The sequence below is a fragment of the Ictidomys tridecemlineatus genome, chromosome 6, assembly GCF_052094955.1.
Source record: "Ictidomys tridecemlineatus isolate mIctTri1 chromosome 6, mIctTri1.hap1, whole genome shotgun sequence".
NCBI classification, from domain to species: Eukaryota; Metazoa; Chordata; class Mammalia; order Rodentia; family Sciuridae; genus Ictidomys; species Ictidomys tridecemlineatus.
Window position 1 is genome coordinate 97790176 of NC_135482.1, and position 12340 is coordinate 97802515.

Genomic DNA, 12340 nt, shown 5'->3' on the forward strand with positions numbered 1-12340 from the left:
TCACAATAAGTTGGGGTAGTATTTAAGTTATTAAGGAATCAAGAGAATTGCCAAATGGAATGAATTATCCTTGACAATGGTAATGCTAATTCTGAGATGACAGGAAGGTGGTAAAGGAGAAATTCCTTTAAGGAGAGATGAGGGTAAACATGGGCTGGAGCAATATATGCACAGAATCTATCAGAATTTATTTAGAAAAAAACTGAATTTATTCAGATTGACTTTGTAGAAATTATCTCTACTCTCATTCCTTTTCTTTCTCTACTTCAGGTTAGACTCTCTCTAATGCCAGTCTCTTCAAGCAGCCCATGAATCATTGTGTGCCCTCCAGGCAGTGGATAAAATTGTCCTCCTGCTGAAATTGGAATAACAGCTGCCAGCTGAGATCCCTGATTTCCTCAGTTTTCTTATTTCTGTCTGGACTCTTCATATGAAGCTTATGTGACATGAAACATGTTGAAACTATCCACTATTTTCTTCCTTTGTTACTTTGTGGATTATACATTTATTTTTCTTGACTTACCCAACACTCATAGTAAAACATAATTCTATGCATGATTATGACCTGTTAAGAACTTTACAATAATACTTAGTATTGAATTGATACTTGAGACCTAATCTGCCTTCTATGTTCAGTTTCCAGTTCTCCTTTTTTTAAAAAACTATATTTTGTTTTATTCCTGTAGTAAATGATTCAGGAAAGAACAATATACAGCATTTCCTTGGTTGTATCTCTTTGGTTTATTTATTTATTATTATTTTTTTAATCTGGAAAAGAGCCTTTCTTTTTTCTTTATGAAATTGTCATTTTTAAAAAATGCAAGACTTGTATCCGTTATTTAATAGAATGTTCCTTATGTTAGGTTTATTTCATGCTTACTATGATTAGGTGGAATTTATGCATCTATGCACAGGATACCATATAAAGTGTTGTGTTTTTCAGGATATTACATCTAAGATATTACATCTAAGATCTATCTTCCCAGCTTTGAGAATATTAATTTTGATTACTATGGTGAAGATGTTTTCCTGGATCTCCATTGTCTTTTTATCCCCATTTGAACTAATAAACATTTTGCTTTTATTAAAGCTATGTATATAACCTCATCAACATTTCCACTTAACTTTATCATTTATTGATAATTTTTGTCTGAACCAATGTTGCTGTAATGTTTGATGGTGGTTTCCAGTTTTACATCTTCTTCCTTACTTGAGGAAACACAGTTTCTCTTACTCAATGGTACATAATTTATTGCTATTCTTAATTATTTTTATGCTCAAATTGTTCCAGGTTTGTTCAGGAGGAACATCACCAAGTTGGTCTCCATGTCCTCTTTAGCATGTCCACATGCTGGTTCTAGCACTTACCAACTTTCTATTTCAAGAGGTTCCAGACTTATCTTGTACATTCTTTGCATTAATTTTAAAAACCAGTATTTTTCCAGGAATCCATGATTCCTAGTATAGAATAATATTAATATAAATTATCTTGTTTTATTTAATCACTATCTCATTGACACAAAATTATCTTTGCTCTGTTAGTTTAAAATATGACATTTGTCATGTGTTCCTATTTGTAGTTATGTTTATTTCTGAATTTTATATATCATTCCATTGGTCTGTCTTATCATGTCTCAGCCCCACACTGTTTCAATTATAGAGAGTCTGTGGTAAGTAATAATTTTTGTTATGAATCAACTTCTTTGGCTTTCGTGGTGCCTCAGTCACTTTAATTTTAGGGTTCCCCTAGCTATTTTGGTTGATCTTATGTACCAACTTATGTCCAAGTTCTCAAATTCCAGCCTGTCGCAGGCCGGCTGGCTGCAGCAAACTTACCTGGGGGTGACAAACAACTTGTGTACCTTGATACAGCAGGAATGGGAGTCATTTATTGTAGGACAGGAGTGGTATTTATACATTCCACACAGCTTATCTAATTAACATAAAATAGATACAGCAGTCAACCAATAAGAAATCTCCACACTTCATGGCTTGCTGGCATTACTTCACAAACCACTCCCTTTGGCATTTTGCCAGGCGCCATCGCCATCCAGACTTGTTTACAGACTCTAACATTTCTCTGGCAAAATTCCAGACGCCATTCTGACTTGTTTACAGACTCTAACACCAACCTACTGATATTTTTGTTGTGATCATGGAATTTATAAATTAACTTAATAATTTCATCTTTATGGGGCAATGTTCTGATTAAGACCAATAAATGTCTGTATATTTGTCCAAGCATATTTTGTGTTTTTTGTGAATTTTAACTTTAAATAATTTTCTATACAGTTTCTTATTCAGCTAATCAGCATTCTAACTTCTTTTTCTGTTTACTGTAAATGAGGTTTTCCCCTTTGGTTACATAATGTTTTTATTTCTGTTCTTGGGAGCTATTTTTGCATAATAATTTTATATTTTGCAAAATTGCTGGATTGCTTTTGGTTGAATTAGTTTTTCATTGGTTTTCTAGGGATTTTAAATATGTCACCATGTTATCAGCGAATAGAGATAGTTTTCCATTTTATTTTTCTTTTTATGATTATTGTTCCCCTAATACCAGTACAGTACTAAATTGCAAGGGACAGGAGAGCATTCTTGCCTTGTTCTTAACCTTAGTAGATACGACTAGTGTCTGGTGCATTTGTGTATCAGAGACTCTTATCAATATTCTTTTTCTTTGGAGGAAAATAGTTTGTTTCATCCTTTCTTCTATCCTGGTGTAAGTTTTGGTATATTATAATTTTAAAGAAATTAAGATTTTTTTATAATTTAAAATTTTTTGTTGAAAAGTGAAGTCTTAATAATTTTACAAACCATATTGTCAGTATCCTTACATTCTTTTTACTTTTATGTTTTTCTGCCCATTATATAATTGTTATTTTGTGTGTTTAAACTTTTTTTCTTCTTAAATTAATTAGTGGTTTCCCTATTTTGCTCTTTCCCAAAAAGTAGTATTTTAATCTATCAGTTAGATGCAGTATAGGTTTTTTGGTACTCTATGACAAATTATCATTTCCTAAACAGTACTTCATTTTGTTCTTGTTTTTAGCTATTATTTTTATTTAAAATTTACACAGTTTTCTTAATTTTTATGGGTTTGAATGTGTTTTTCTCTAATGTGGGTGTGTGAGCACAAACCTCTGAGGATCAACCCAAGGGCCTTGTGTATGTTAGGCAAGTATTCCACCAGTGAGCTACACCCAGCCTGATCTCTTCTTTCAAAAATATTCCAGGCATTCTGATATGTCATGATTCCTCCATTTTTATTTTAAAGAAATTCTTTAATTTCTGTTGGCATTTGTCCTTTCACCAAAAAATTTACTTATTGGAAAGTTTTCTAATTTATGTGTAAAAATGCCTTTTTATTTTGGAACTTCATTTTAGTTTAAAGTTATATTGTCTCATAATCAGTAATATTTCTATTTTATGAAGTCTGATATATTTTTGTGCCCAAATATGTTTTTGATAATTCTTCCATTTGTTGAGAAGATGTAGTTTATATTATCTTATTTTGTATCCATAAAATTTATTTATTTCAATTTTTAAACATTTACATATACTATTAAATCCACTTAGCTATCTTATACTGAAAGTAGTATGTAAGAATACCCTGTTAGGGTTGTTTTCATATTTTTTTTCTTTCTGTAATTTCTGCTTTAATACATGGGACACAGGTATTCATGATTATTGAAACTTTATGATGAATTGCAGCTTTTCACAATATAAATCATAATCCTCTGTTTTACTTGAAGCATTTTGGCCTTAATTCTATTTTTTCTGATATCAGGAGGACTGCAACCTTGGCCTCCTTATTATTTTCATTTATCTGCCCTTTAAATTTAACTTTGTTCTTTAAAACACTGAAACTTTGTGCTTTCTTATTTTTTGTATAAAATATATCATAGGGTTTTGATTTTTTAAAAATGTTGCTCTTAAAGGAGAATTAAGTCCTTTCACTTGTATTGATAATAATTTACATATTTACTCTTGAATTGTATCGTATTATTTTTTTATCATTACTATTAAATCATTTTGGTCTTGTGCTTTTTTATAGATATCTTTTTTCCTTTTTAATTTTTATTCTTAATTTTTGGTGTTTAGGTTAAATCAAAATTTTGTTTTAGTGATTTTATTTTATAATACCCTAATCTCACTTTTTTCCTGCTTTAAACTTTTTTTTTCTTTCCTTTTGCAGTTGTGGAGATCCAACCTGGGGTCTCACACTCCTTGTTTAACTTTGAAATTTAGCTAGTTATTTTTAAGAAGTATTCTTGACTTATACCTATTATCTACTCAACAGTCAATAATCTTATTCTAGTTTCTGCCTTTCTTTGCCTTTGTCTCATTTTATAGTTGCCTCTTTTTCTTGTTTGAACATATAATGCTTCCATTCTGACTTTTTCCTCTTATCTGCAATGTTTTACCAATTTCCTCATCACTTTTTGGGTACATAAAGCTCATTCTCTACTGCCTTTCTCAGAAGGTCATATAGGCTTAGAATTCCCTAAAAGTCTTCATATTTCAAATTGTTTTCCTAAAGACTTCTTCATACATGAAGACAGGTTTTTTTGTACATTAAATTCTTGGCTCATATGTTAAATGACTTGAAAATATGGCTCCATTATTGCCTTGCTTTGAATATTGTATGTAAGAATTCTGACTTCACTCTAATTTATTTTTTGTTCTAGATTATTTAACTTTTATCTCTGAAGGCCTTGAAGGTTTATTTCTCAATACTTAAAATCTAGTAGCTTAAGTAAAATTATTTCAATATTTATTGTTTGGCAGAAGTTTTACCATGTACCAAGTATAAACATATAATACATAGTCTAAATTTTTCTTTCTAAAAATTCATCTTAAATTATAGTTTAAAAATTAAAATTTTTATTTTTCCCTTTCTCAAAAAACTCCATTCATATAGTACAACTACTTTGTCTGCTTTGCAATGCAACCACATTGCCTATGACCTGTTTGTATTCACTCTTTTATTCTACTGTTTTTCTCCAAAACTGCCTTTAAAGTTTTCTTTTGACCATTTTCTCTTGATGTCTTTTGTACTTTCATACTTGCATTTGATGTTTTTGTTTATTTCATCTATTCTGTAGTTTAATAAATTTTTTTATTTTATTTTGTTGTTTGTTTGCTTCACCCATTTTTATTCTATATTAAATTTCTGATTCACATTGTTTTAAAATACCCAAATGCCCAACATGTGAACATTTCATTTATACTGATGTGTTTGGATATGGCTTTTATCTATTTATTGAGTAGAATACTTGAATGGAGAAGTTTCATCAGCTGAGATGTTTTTATTTGCAATTTTTATTTCTCTTATAGAAGTTTTATATAGAGTTGTTGTTTTTCCTAATTCTTGGTATTTTATGGGTAGTGTTCATAGGTAAAAATACTTTTTATGTTATTTTTTATAAAAATGCTTTTTTTTTGTACCCAGGATTGAACCAAGAGATGCTTAACCACTGAGCTATATATATCCCTAGCCCATTTTTATATTTTATTTAGAGACAGGTTCTCACCGAGTTTCTTAGGGCCTCATAAAGTTTCTGAGGCTGGCTTTGAACTTTGGATCCTCCTTCTTTAACCTCCCAAGCCACTAGGATTACCAGGTGTGCCACTGTGCCCTGCCAAAAATAATTTTTAATGAAAAATTATTCTTTTGTTTCTGCAGTCCTTAATAGTATCCCATTACATCCTTCCCTTCTTACCTGCCCTGTCTGCAATAGTCAGTACCCCTCTTCTCTTGATCAAATTGTTTTCCGGTACAAATGCTGGACTTTCTTTTATTTTGAGTTGATTCAGTGTGTTTCTCCTAATTTACATGTCATTTTCTTTTATTCATGATTCTCTTAAACTTTCTCTCTTCAGTTCTATATACCCTCAAGTGTTTGGCAGTAATAGATGCTGTTATCTTCCACGAACAATTGGAAGATCATAGAATTTTTCTCTGTGTCTTAGTCATGTTAATGATATGTCAAAAGAATATTATTACTTGCTCTTTATTTTTAAGATTCTATTTTCTAATGAAGCTACATGAGAAGATTTAGAATCAAGCAGATAATGTTATCCTCTGGACCTGGGAACACTCATAAATCAAAGGCATTTCTGCATATCAGTGATAAGTCCTCTGAAAAGGAAACAAGGAAAAACTGCCTCAAAAAGAAAAAGAAAAAGAAAAAGAAAAAGAAAAAACTTGGGAATCAACTTAATGGAAGAGGTGAAAGAATGCTAAAAAAATAAATTAAAGAAGACCTAAGAAGAAGACCTTAGAAGATGAAAAGATCTCTTTTTCTTGCATAGGCAGAATTATTATTGTCAAAATGACCATACTACCAAAAGCACTATACAGGTTTAATGCAATTACAATCAAAATCCCAATGACATTCTTCAAAGAAATAGAAAAGCTGTCATGAACTTTATCTGGAAAAATAAGAGACCCACAATAGCCAAGCAATCCTTAGCAAGAAGAGCAAAGGAGGAGGCATCACTACAACAGAACTTAAACTATACTACACAGCAATAGTAACAATAACAGCATGGTATTGGCACCAAAAAAAGACTTATAGATCAATGACACAGGAGTTGGTTGGTTTACAGTCTGCCTGTGTGGTCCCATATATATGTGTCTGTGATGCAAAGAAAAGACCACTTACTCCAATTTTAAACCAAATTAAAGCAAGCTTATTTTGTATACACAAGAGAGCTGATCAGCAACTACCTCAGGCAAATGCAGGTCCATTGGTTAGCATCAGGACTAAGAGCAGGGAGGTTTTTATAACTCGAAAAATTATAAAGGTGTGTATCTCGGGAGCTTACAGAAGATAGGCTTCTAGCAAGCGTAATACAAGGGCAGATGGCAGGTTAAAGATATGCATGGCTTAACACCTCAAAGTAGGGAGTAAACTCAGATTCTGACATCAAAGTTAATGAGGAGCTGCTGAGATTTCTGGGAGGGTTGTTATCTGGTCTGGGAGAGCCAAGCAAGGGTACGTTCAAAGCATGGGCAGGAATTTCCAGCAATATTAAACATCAAAGGATGGTCAGGCCAAATAAAACAGAAATAAACTTTTCATGACCTTGTGATGAGATGGCTCCCAATCTTAAGATGGATTTAGGCTGGGTAAATCATATATGTGTGCAAATATATGTGTGTGTGTGTGTGTGTGTGTGTATGTGTGTGTGTGTGTGTGTCTGTGTATATATATATATAGAAACACCAAGCTGCTGCTGCTGTGTGGCCAGAGTTGCTTTTCTATACTCTCCATGTGATCTGAAAATCTGCCCACAGCACTGGACTTCCCACCCTGTCTGCCATCCCTGTGGCAGTGCTGTGTGGCCCCATGCCACTTCTCTTTGCCCCTTGCTGGCTCCTTGTGATACTGTGGTTATTGGTGATAAGTCCTGCTTCCCCACATGTTGAATTTTCAATATTAGAGAAGCATGCTAAGGCAAGCATACAAAGCAGGTTTTATTTAAAAAGGGGTAACACAGACTTCTCCCGCAAAGGAGAAGGGGGCCATAGCTGGTATCCTGGCATCCCAAGAAGCCAGGAGGTGTTCTGCTCTTTTTATATGTCCTAGGATTCTTGTGTTCTCCTGCTCCCCCCCACCCTTATCTTTCTCCTTCCTGCATATGTGACAAGGCCCAGGAATGCTCAGTGTGATGGCCGAAAGGTGGGAAATAGGTGGGCTGAATGGGGAAGGGCAGGTTGAGTAGACAAGAATACATTAAAAACCTTATGGCCCTCTGTAGGGAGGGAAAATTTCTGCAACAGGTTACCTTGGCAACAGGTTGGAGCAAGAGCAGGTTCTTGATAAGATCCCTCAGGGGACAGTCACTAAGTTCCCAGACTCACTCAAAAGTGGCTTCCTTGACCCGACCTGACTCCATCTACCTATCTACAATGACTGCCTGTCTAATTCTGGCTTCTCTTGCTCCAACTTTCAGCACCAGCAGTGGGCTGTTGTGGTGGACTTTGTCCTAGCCTGGGTTCTCCCTGCCCATGGACACTCTTGGCCAGACTTTCTTAAAACATGCGAATGTCTCTGTGAAGGCCTTGGACAAGTCTTATCTCACTATGCTTCTACAAACATAACCTCACCTGAGAATTCTTTTCCTGGAATTTTTGCTAAGAGTCTAAGAACAATTATGGTAAGGGTTTCTGGAGAAGCTTAATTAAGATTTTTGTGTGGAGGAAAGCATACAACTACATTATCTGTGTAGTTCCTGACATTGCTGATTCCATTATCATTCAGGTAGGCACATGCTCCAAATTCTTTGATGGAAAACCTAAAATCAGACACAAAAATATTAAATATTCATAGGCTGGACATCCACATTTTCTTCTCCACTACACTGTCCAGCATCAACCCTCCATGTTTTTTAATGTGAACAAGAGAAATGTGTCAGTCATTGATAATATATACTATTTCTGCATTTAGTTTCCTTTACATTCTCAAGGTGTTTGCTTGAATAACACAAGTTTATCATTCATCTATCCCAAACCCATTTATGTGTTATTGATTAGGTATTTAACTGGTGCTTGCCTCTGTCTCCAAACTGTTGTCATTGGTGGCTTTTTCTGAAGATTATTTTTAGTTTGATCTTCACTTGTTTTATATATGTCTGAAGATACTTAAAAATTGCTTACTACTAAATTCCTAAAAGTTTAACATTTTTGATGGAAGTGATTGTGCCCCTATATTTTACCTATTCTGATGAAATGATCACTTTACCACCATTGATATGTTTATAACAATTTAAAGGAGGTAAGACTTCTTTTGGCTCATTGTTTCAGTCCATGGTCGGCTAGGTCCAGTGCTTTCAGCCTGATGTGTGTTGAGAGCCATCCATGGGCTCTGTGGACTCAATTGCACTCCACAGACTAGTGAATAGGCTAAGATGGTGTCTGGGAACTTCCAATGGACATTTCCTCTGTGTAAGAATTCCCAAACACATTTTGAGACCTATTCAAGCTCTGTCAAAGATCCCACAGAGCACTGGAGATGGGGTAACCTACTGTAGCCACACAGCCCCTCTGAGATGGGTGTGACCTGCCAAGATGCCAATCAACATGCTGACTGCAAGACATCATGAAGCATGGCTCTGCTCCTGAAACCTTGTTCCTGCCTTTGGTGTATACTTTAAATAAACCTCAAGAGTCATTTTCTAATTGTCTAGCTCCAGCTCCTGTGTGGACTGGACCTATCAGGGGCTCCAACTTTTTGATGATAGCTTTCTGACTTTGTCTTTTGTTCTTTATTAATTCTTATAGACTTTCATTTCTTAGGAGGCTTATCCCTCTAAACCAGCAAGAATTCATTGGCAAGATCCTGGCCACCACAATAGATGTGAGGATGAGCATCATGGTAGAAGAGCATGGCAGAGGCAACTTTCTCAGCTCATGGCACTCAGAAAGCAGCGACAGGCATAGCAGAAGGGACCAGGAACTAGGAAGAGTCCCCAAGGGCATACCCCTATTGTATGCCATTTATCTATGTAAGGGTTCTGTGTTTGGGATTGAGGTTTCTAATAGCTTCATGACTGTGGCACGCTGGGCGACTGTGCAAAGTTTTTGTGCAAAGACACAGAATGCTTGGCTGCTGGGAAAACTTCTGTGCAAAGACACAGCAAGCCTAGCTACTGTAGCAATGTCCTTCAGGAGGAGGCTCTGAGTTAGTGTCTTATCAGAATTGATGGTTAATCTCAGGCACACAACTCCTGGGAATAAAGGAACTCTCTTGTTAGACAACTACAATGTTTCACTGTGCCTATACCTGTCCACATAAAAGTAACTTTATACAATGGATTTTCTTGGGAGCTACACAAAGCTCCTAACATTGCACATTACAACTTAGTATGTAACAGAGGAATAAGCTGCATAATGTTGCTGAGTCTGTCACATGCCTGGTAATACAATGAACAATATGTACTGATGATGTCAATGATCTAAAGTAACCTATGGATATAAATAAAGCTAGCAGCTTGGGTGAGCAGCTTTTGCTTTTGCCTATTCACTTTGCTTCTGATCATTTTATTTTCCTTACATATCTATATTTAAAAATTTGGGAAAGTATCAGCCTATGTTTGTCATTCCAGCACAATGTTTTTAATGCCCAACATATGCCATTTTGGATGACAAATTATCTGATTACTATAATTCAAGATAGAAGGAGAACAGTATATCTGATGTTTTAGGTTATTCTGTCAATGTACCTACTTCCTCTAGCCATGCCCCAACTGACTACAGTTACCAAGAATCCATTAAAATTATTAACCCATCTAATGGATTTATTAACTGAATTCTGTCTGATAATGATATGTTAGAAGAGATTCCCAATGTTTCTCTGGAAACTTTGCTTTTATGAATGGATGTAGCAGTATAAAGAGTGGATGTATGAGTCTTACAGACATCAGTCCTTCAGTAGCTTCCTAGAACAGATATTACAGCCCTCTCTGTTTATCAGCAAAGTTCTAAATAAGTGTATGCACGAGACTGCAATAACTATGACTGATGCCGTAATCCTGCAAAAGATGTCAAGCAAAATCACAATAATGTAAGTTCTAAAGACACAGGTAGTAAATATGGAAGAGCATAAAAATATTTACATTTTAGGTGTATGTAGAGTTTAATGGGGATTGAATCTAGGGCCTTGAGCATACTAAGCACACTATCGACAATGGAGTTTAGGATTTCTATTTTTTATCCTCTAGTGCAATGCGCTTTACATGTGGATAATTTTCTCATCTCATACACACAAATCACACACATGAATACAATGAAATAAAAAGAACTCTGAAAACTTACCAGGCTTTGCATTCAGTGTTCTCTGTCCACTTCCAAATGTGATATGATGCTTCTCTTTTAAGGCCAATCCAATAATCAGAAAGACCATTATCTCTTTTCAGGAAATTCTGTTATACAACACAGAAAGTGAAAACATGTGCTCATGTTTTTAAAAAGATCTTGAGTTTATCTTCCCTACAGCCTTCTTTTGTAGAGGTGATATCATAGTATACTTGAGAAGCATAGATTTGGAGTTAGACCAGTCATCAATTCTTAGTTAAGTCATTTAATATCTGTGATCCTAAATTTCTTCATAAGGGACCACATATTCATGGCTGTCATTCCAGCGCAATGCTTTGAGTGCACACCTTCAATATCCAACATGTGTCAATGCAGATGACAAATTATCGGATTAGCATATTTTTGAGTGGAAGGAGAACAGTATATTTAATTTTTGCAGGTTAGTATGCCCAAATATCTGAAATGACTCACAGGATTCCAGGCCAAGTATATACCTTAACCAATGGCACACACTAAAATGTGTCTCATGCTCCAAATTCTGTTTGAGATGTGATCCTTTCTCATATTTCAGCTTTAACTTTATGCAGCCCAAACCACTCAGGGGGCAAAGAATTCTAAAGGGAAAAGTGATCCAAAACCTCTTCTTACCAGTTCCTCCTGTCTTTCAAACTGAGCGAGACTGGCTTCTAAGGTAGTGCAAAAGTTCTGGCTGAATGTCCAGTTCCCCATGTCTTCAGCAAAATATAAACACTGGCTTCCAAATGCTATCCAATCTTTTGGGCAGGTAACAAACACAGGGTTCTCTAAGGTCTGCTCCTTATTTTTTGCTAAAATTGAGACAACCAGAAGGAATGATAATTAGCAAATATTTTTTTCTCTTTTATTTCTTTTTTTTCTGTTTATAATTCTGACTTCCATTTTGAAGTATACATATGGATTGTTGCTTTCATGACTCATCACCAAGTCTTATCCTAAGTGTAATCATCATGTGCCCAGTGACCTTCAAATTAGGTATCTGCTCCCCTTTCTGTGGACAACCTCCATGCTCTTAACAACAGAAAGGAAAACTACTTACCTGTCCTCGATTTTACTATCATACATTTATTGAGGGATGCAAAAGCTTCTTGTATACAGTGTATGACACCATTCAAAATACTGTTTTTGATATCAAAAGTACTATCAAGGACTTCCTAAATTTTCTGATGTGTGTGTGTGTGTGTGCGCACGTACTATTAAATGTATGCAAAAATATTTTGACCATGGGCCACTGTTAGATGTCCTGAAACTAACAAGATTTCAAAGTATAGCTTATTGGAAAAACATATATTTTTATTCCATAGCTCTACCATTTCCTTCCCTTAACATCTAAAAATTTTGTATTGCTTTTGGAATGTTTAGTGAAGGCAAAATGGAATGTTTAGTGAAGGCAAAATGAAAAGAGATCAGGTAAAACTATCAAATACCAACAACGACTTATTTTCCTTTAGATTTAATAGTAGGCAATTCTTTACAGCT

The 12340-nt window shown here is 34.8% G+C and overlaps 1 protein-coding gene across 3 annotated transcripts in view; it reads right to left on the reverse strand.

Moving 5' to 3' along the window:
- Positions 1–7462: 7462 nt before the first annotated feature.
- LOC120888567 (C-type lectin domain family 2 member D11-like) overlaps positions 7463–12340 on the reverse strand; it is a 42283-nt gene continuing 37405 nt past the window's right edge. For all 3 annotated transcript variants that reach the window (XM_078015263.1, XM_078015264.1, XM_078015265.1), the window contains 3 exons: positions 11474–11652; positions 10826–10932; positions 7463–8307 (listed from right to left, as the gene is read on the reverse strand). In XM_078015263.1, the coding sequence (XP_077871389.1) occupies positions 8190–8307; positions 10826–10932; positions 11474–11554 (306 nt within the window). In that variant the 5' untranslated portion in view covers positions 11555–11652 and the 3' untranslated portion in view covers positions 7463–8189. The remainder of the gene's footprint in view (positions 8308–10825; positions 10933–11473; positions 11653–12340) is intronic.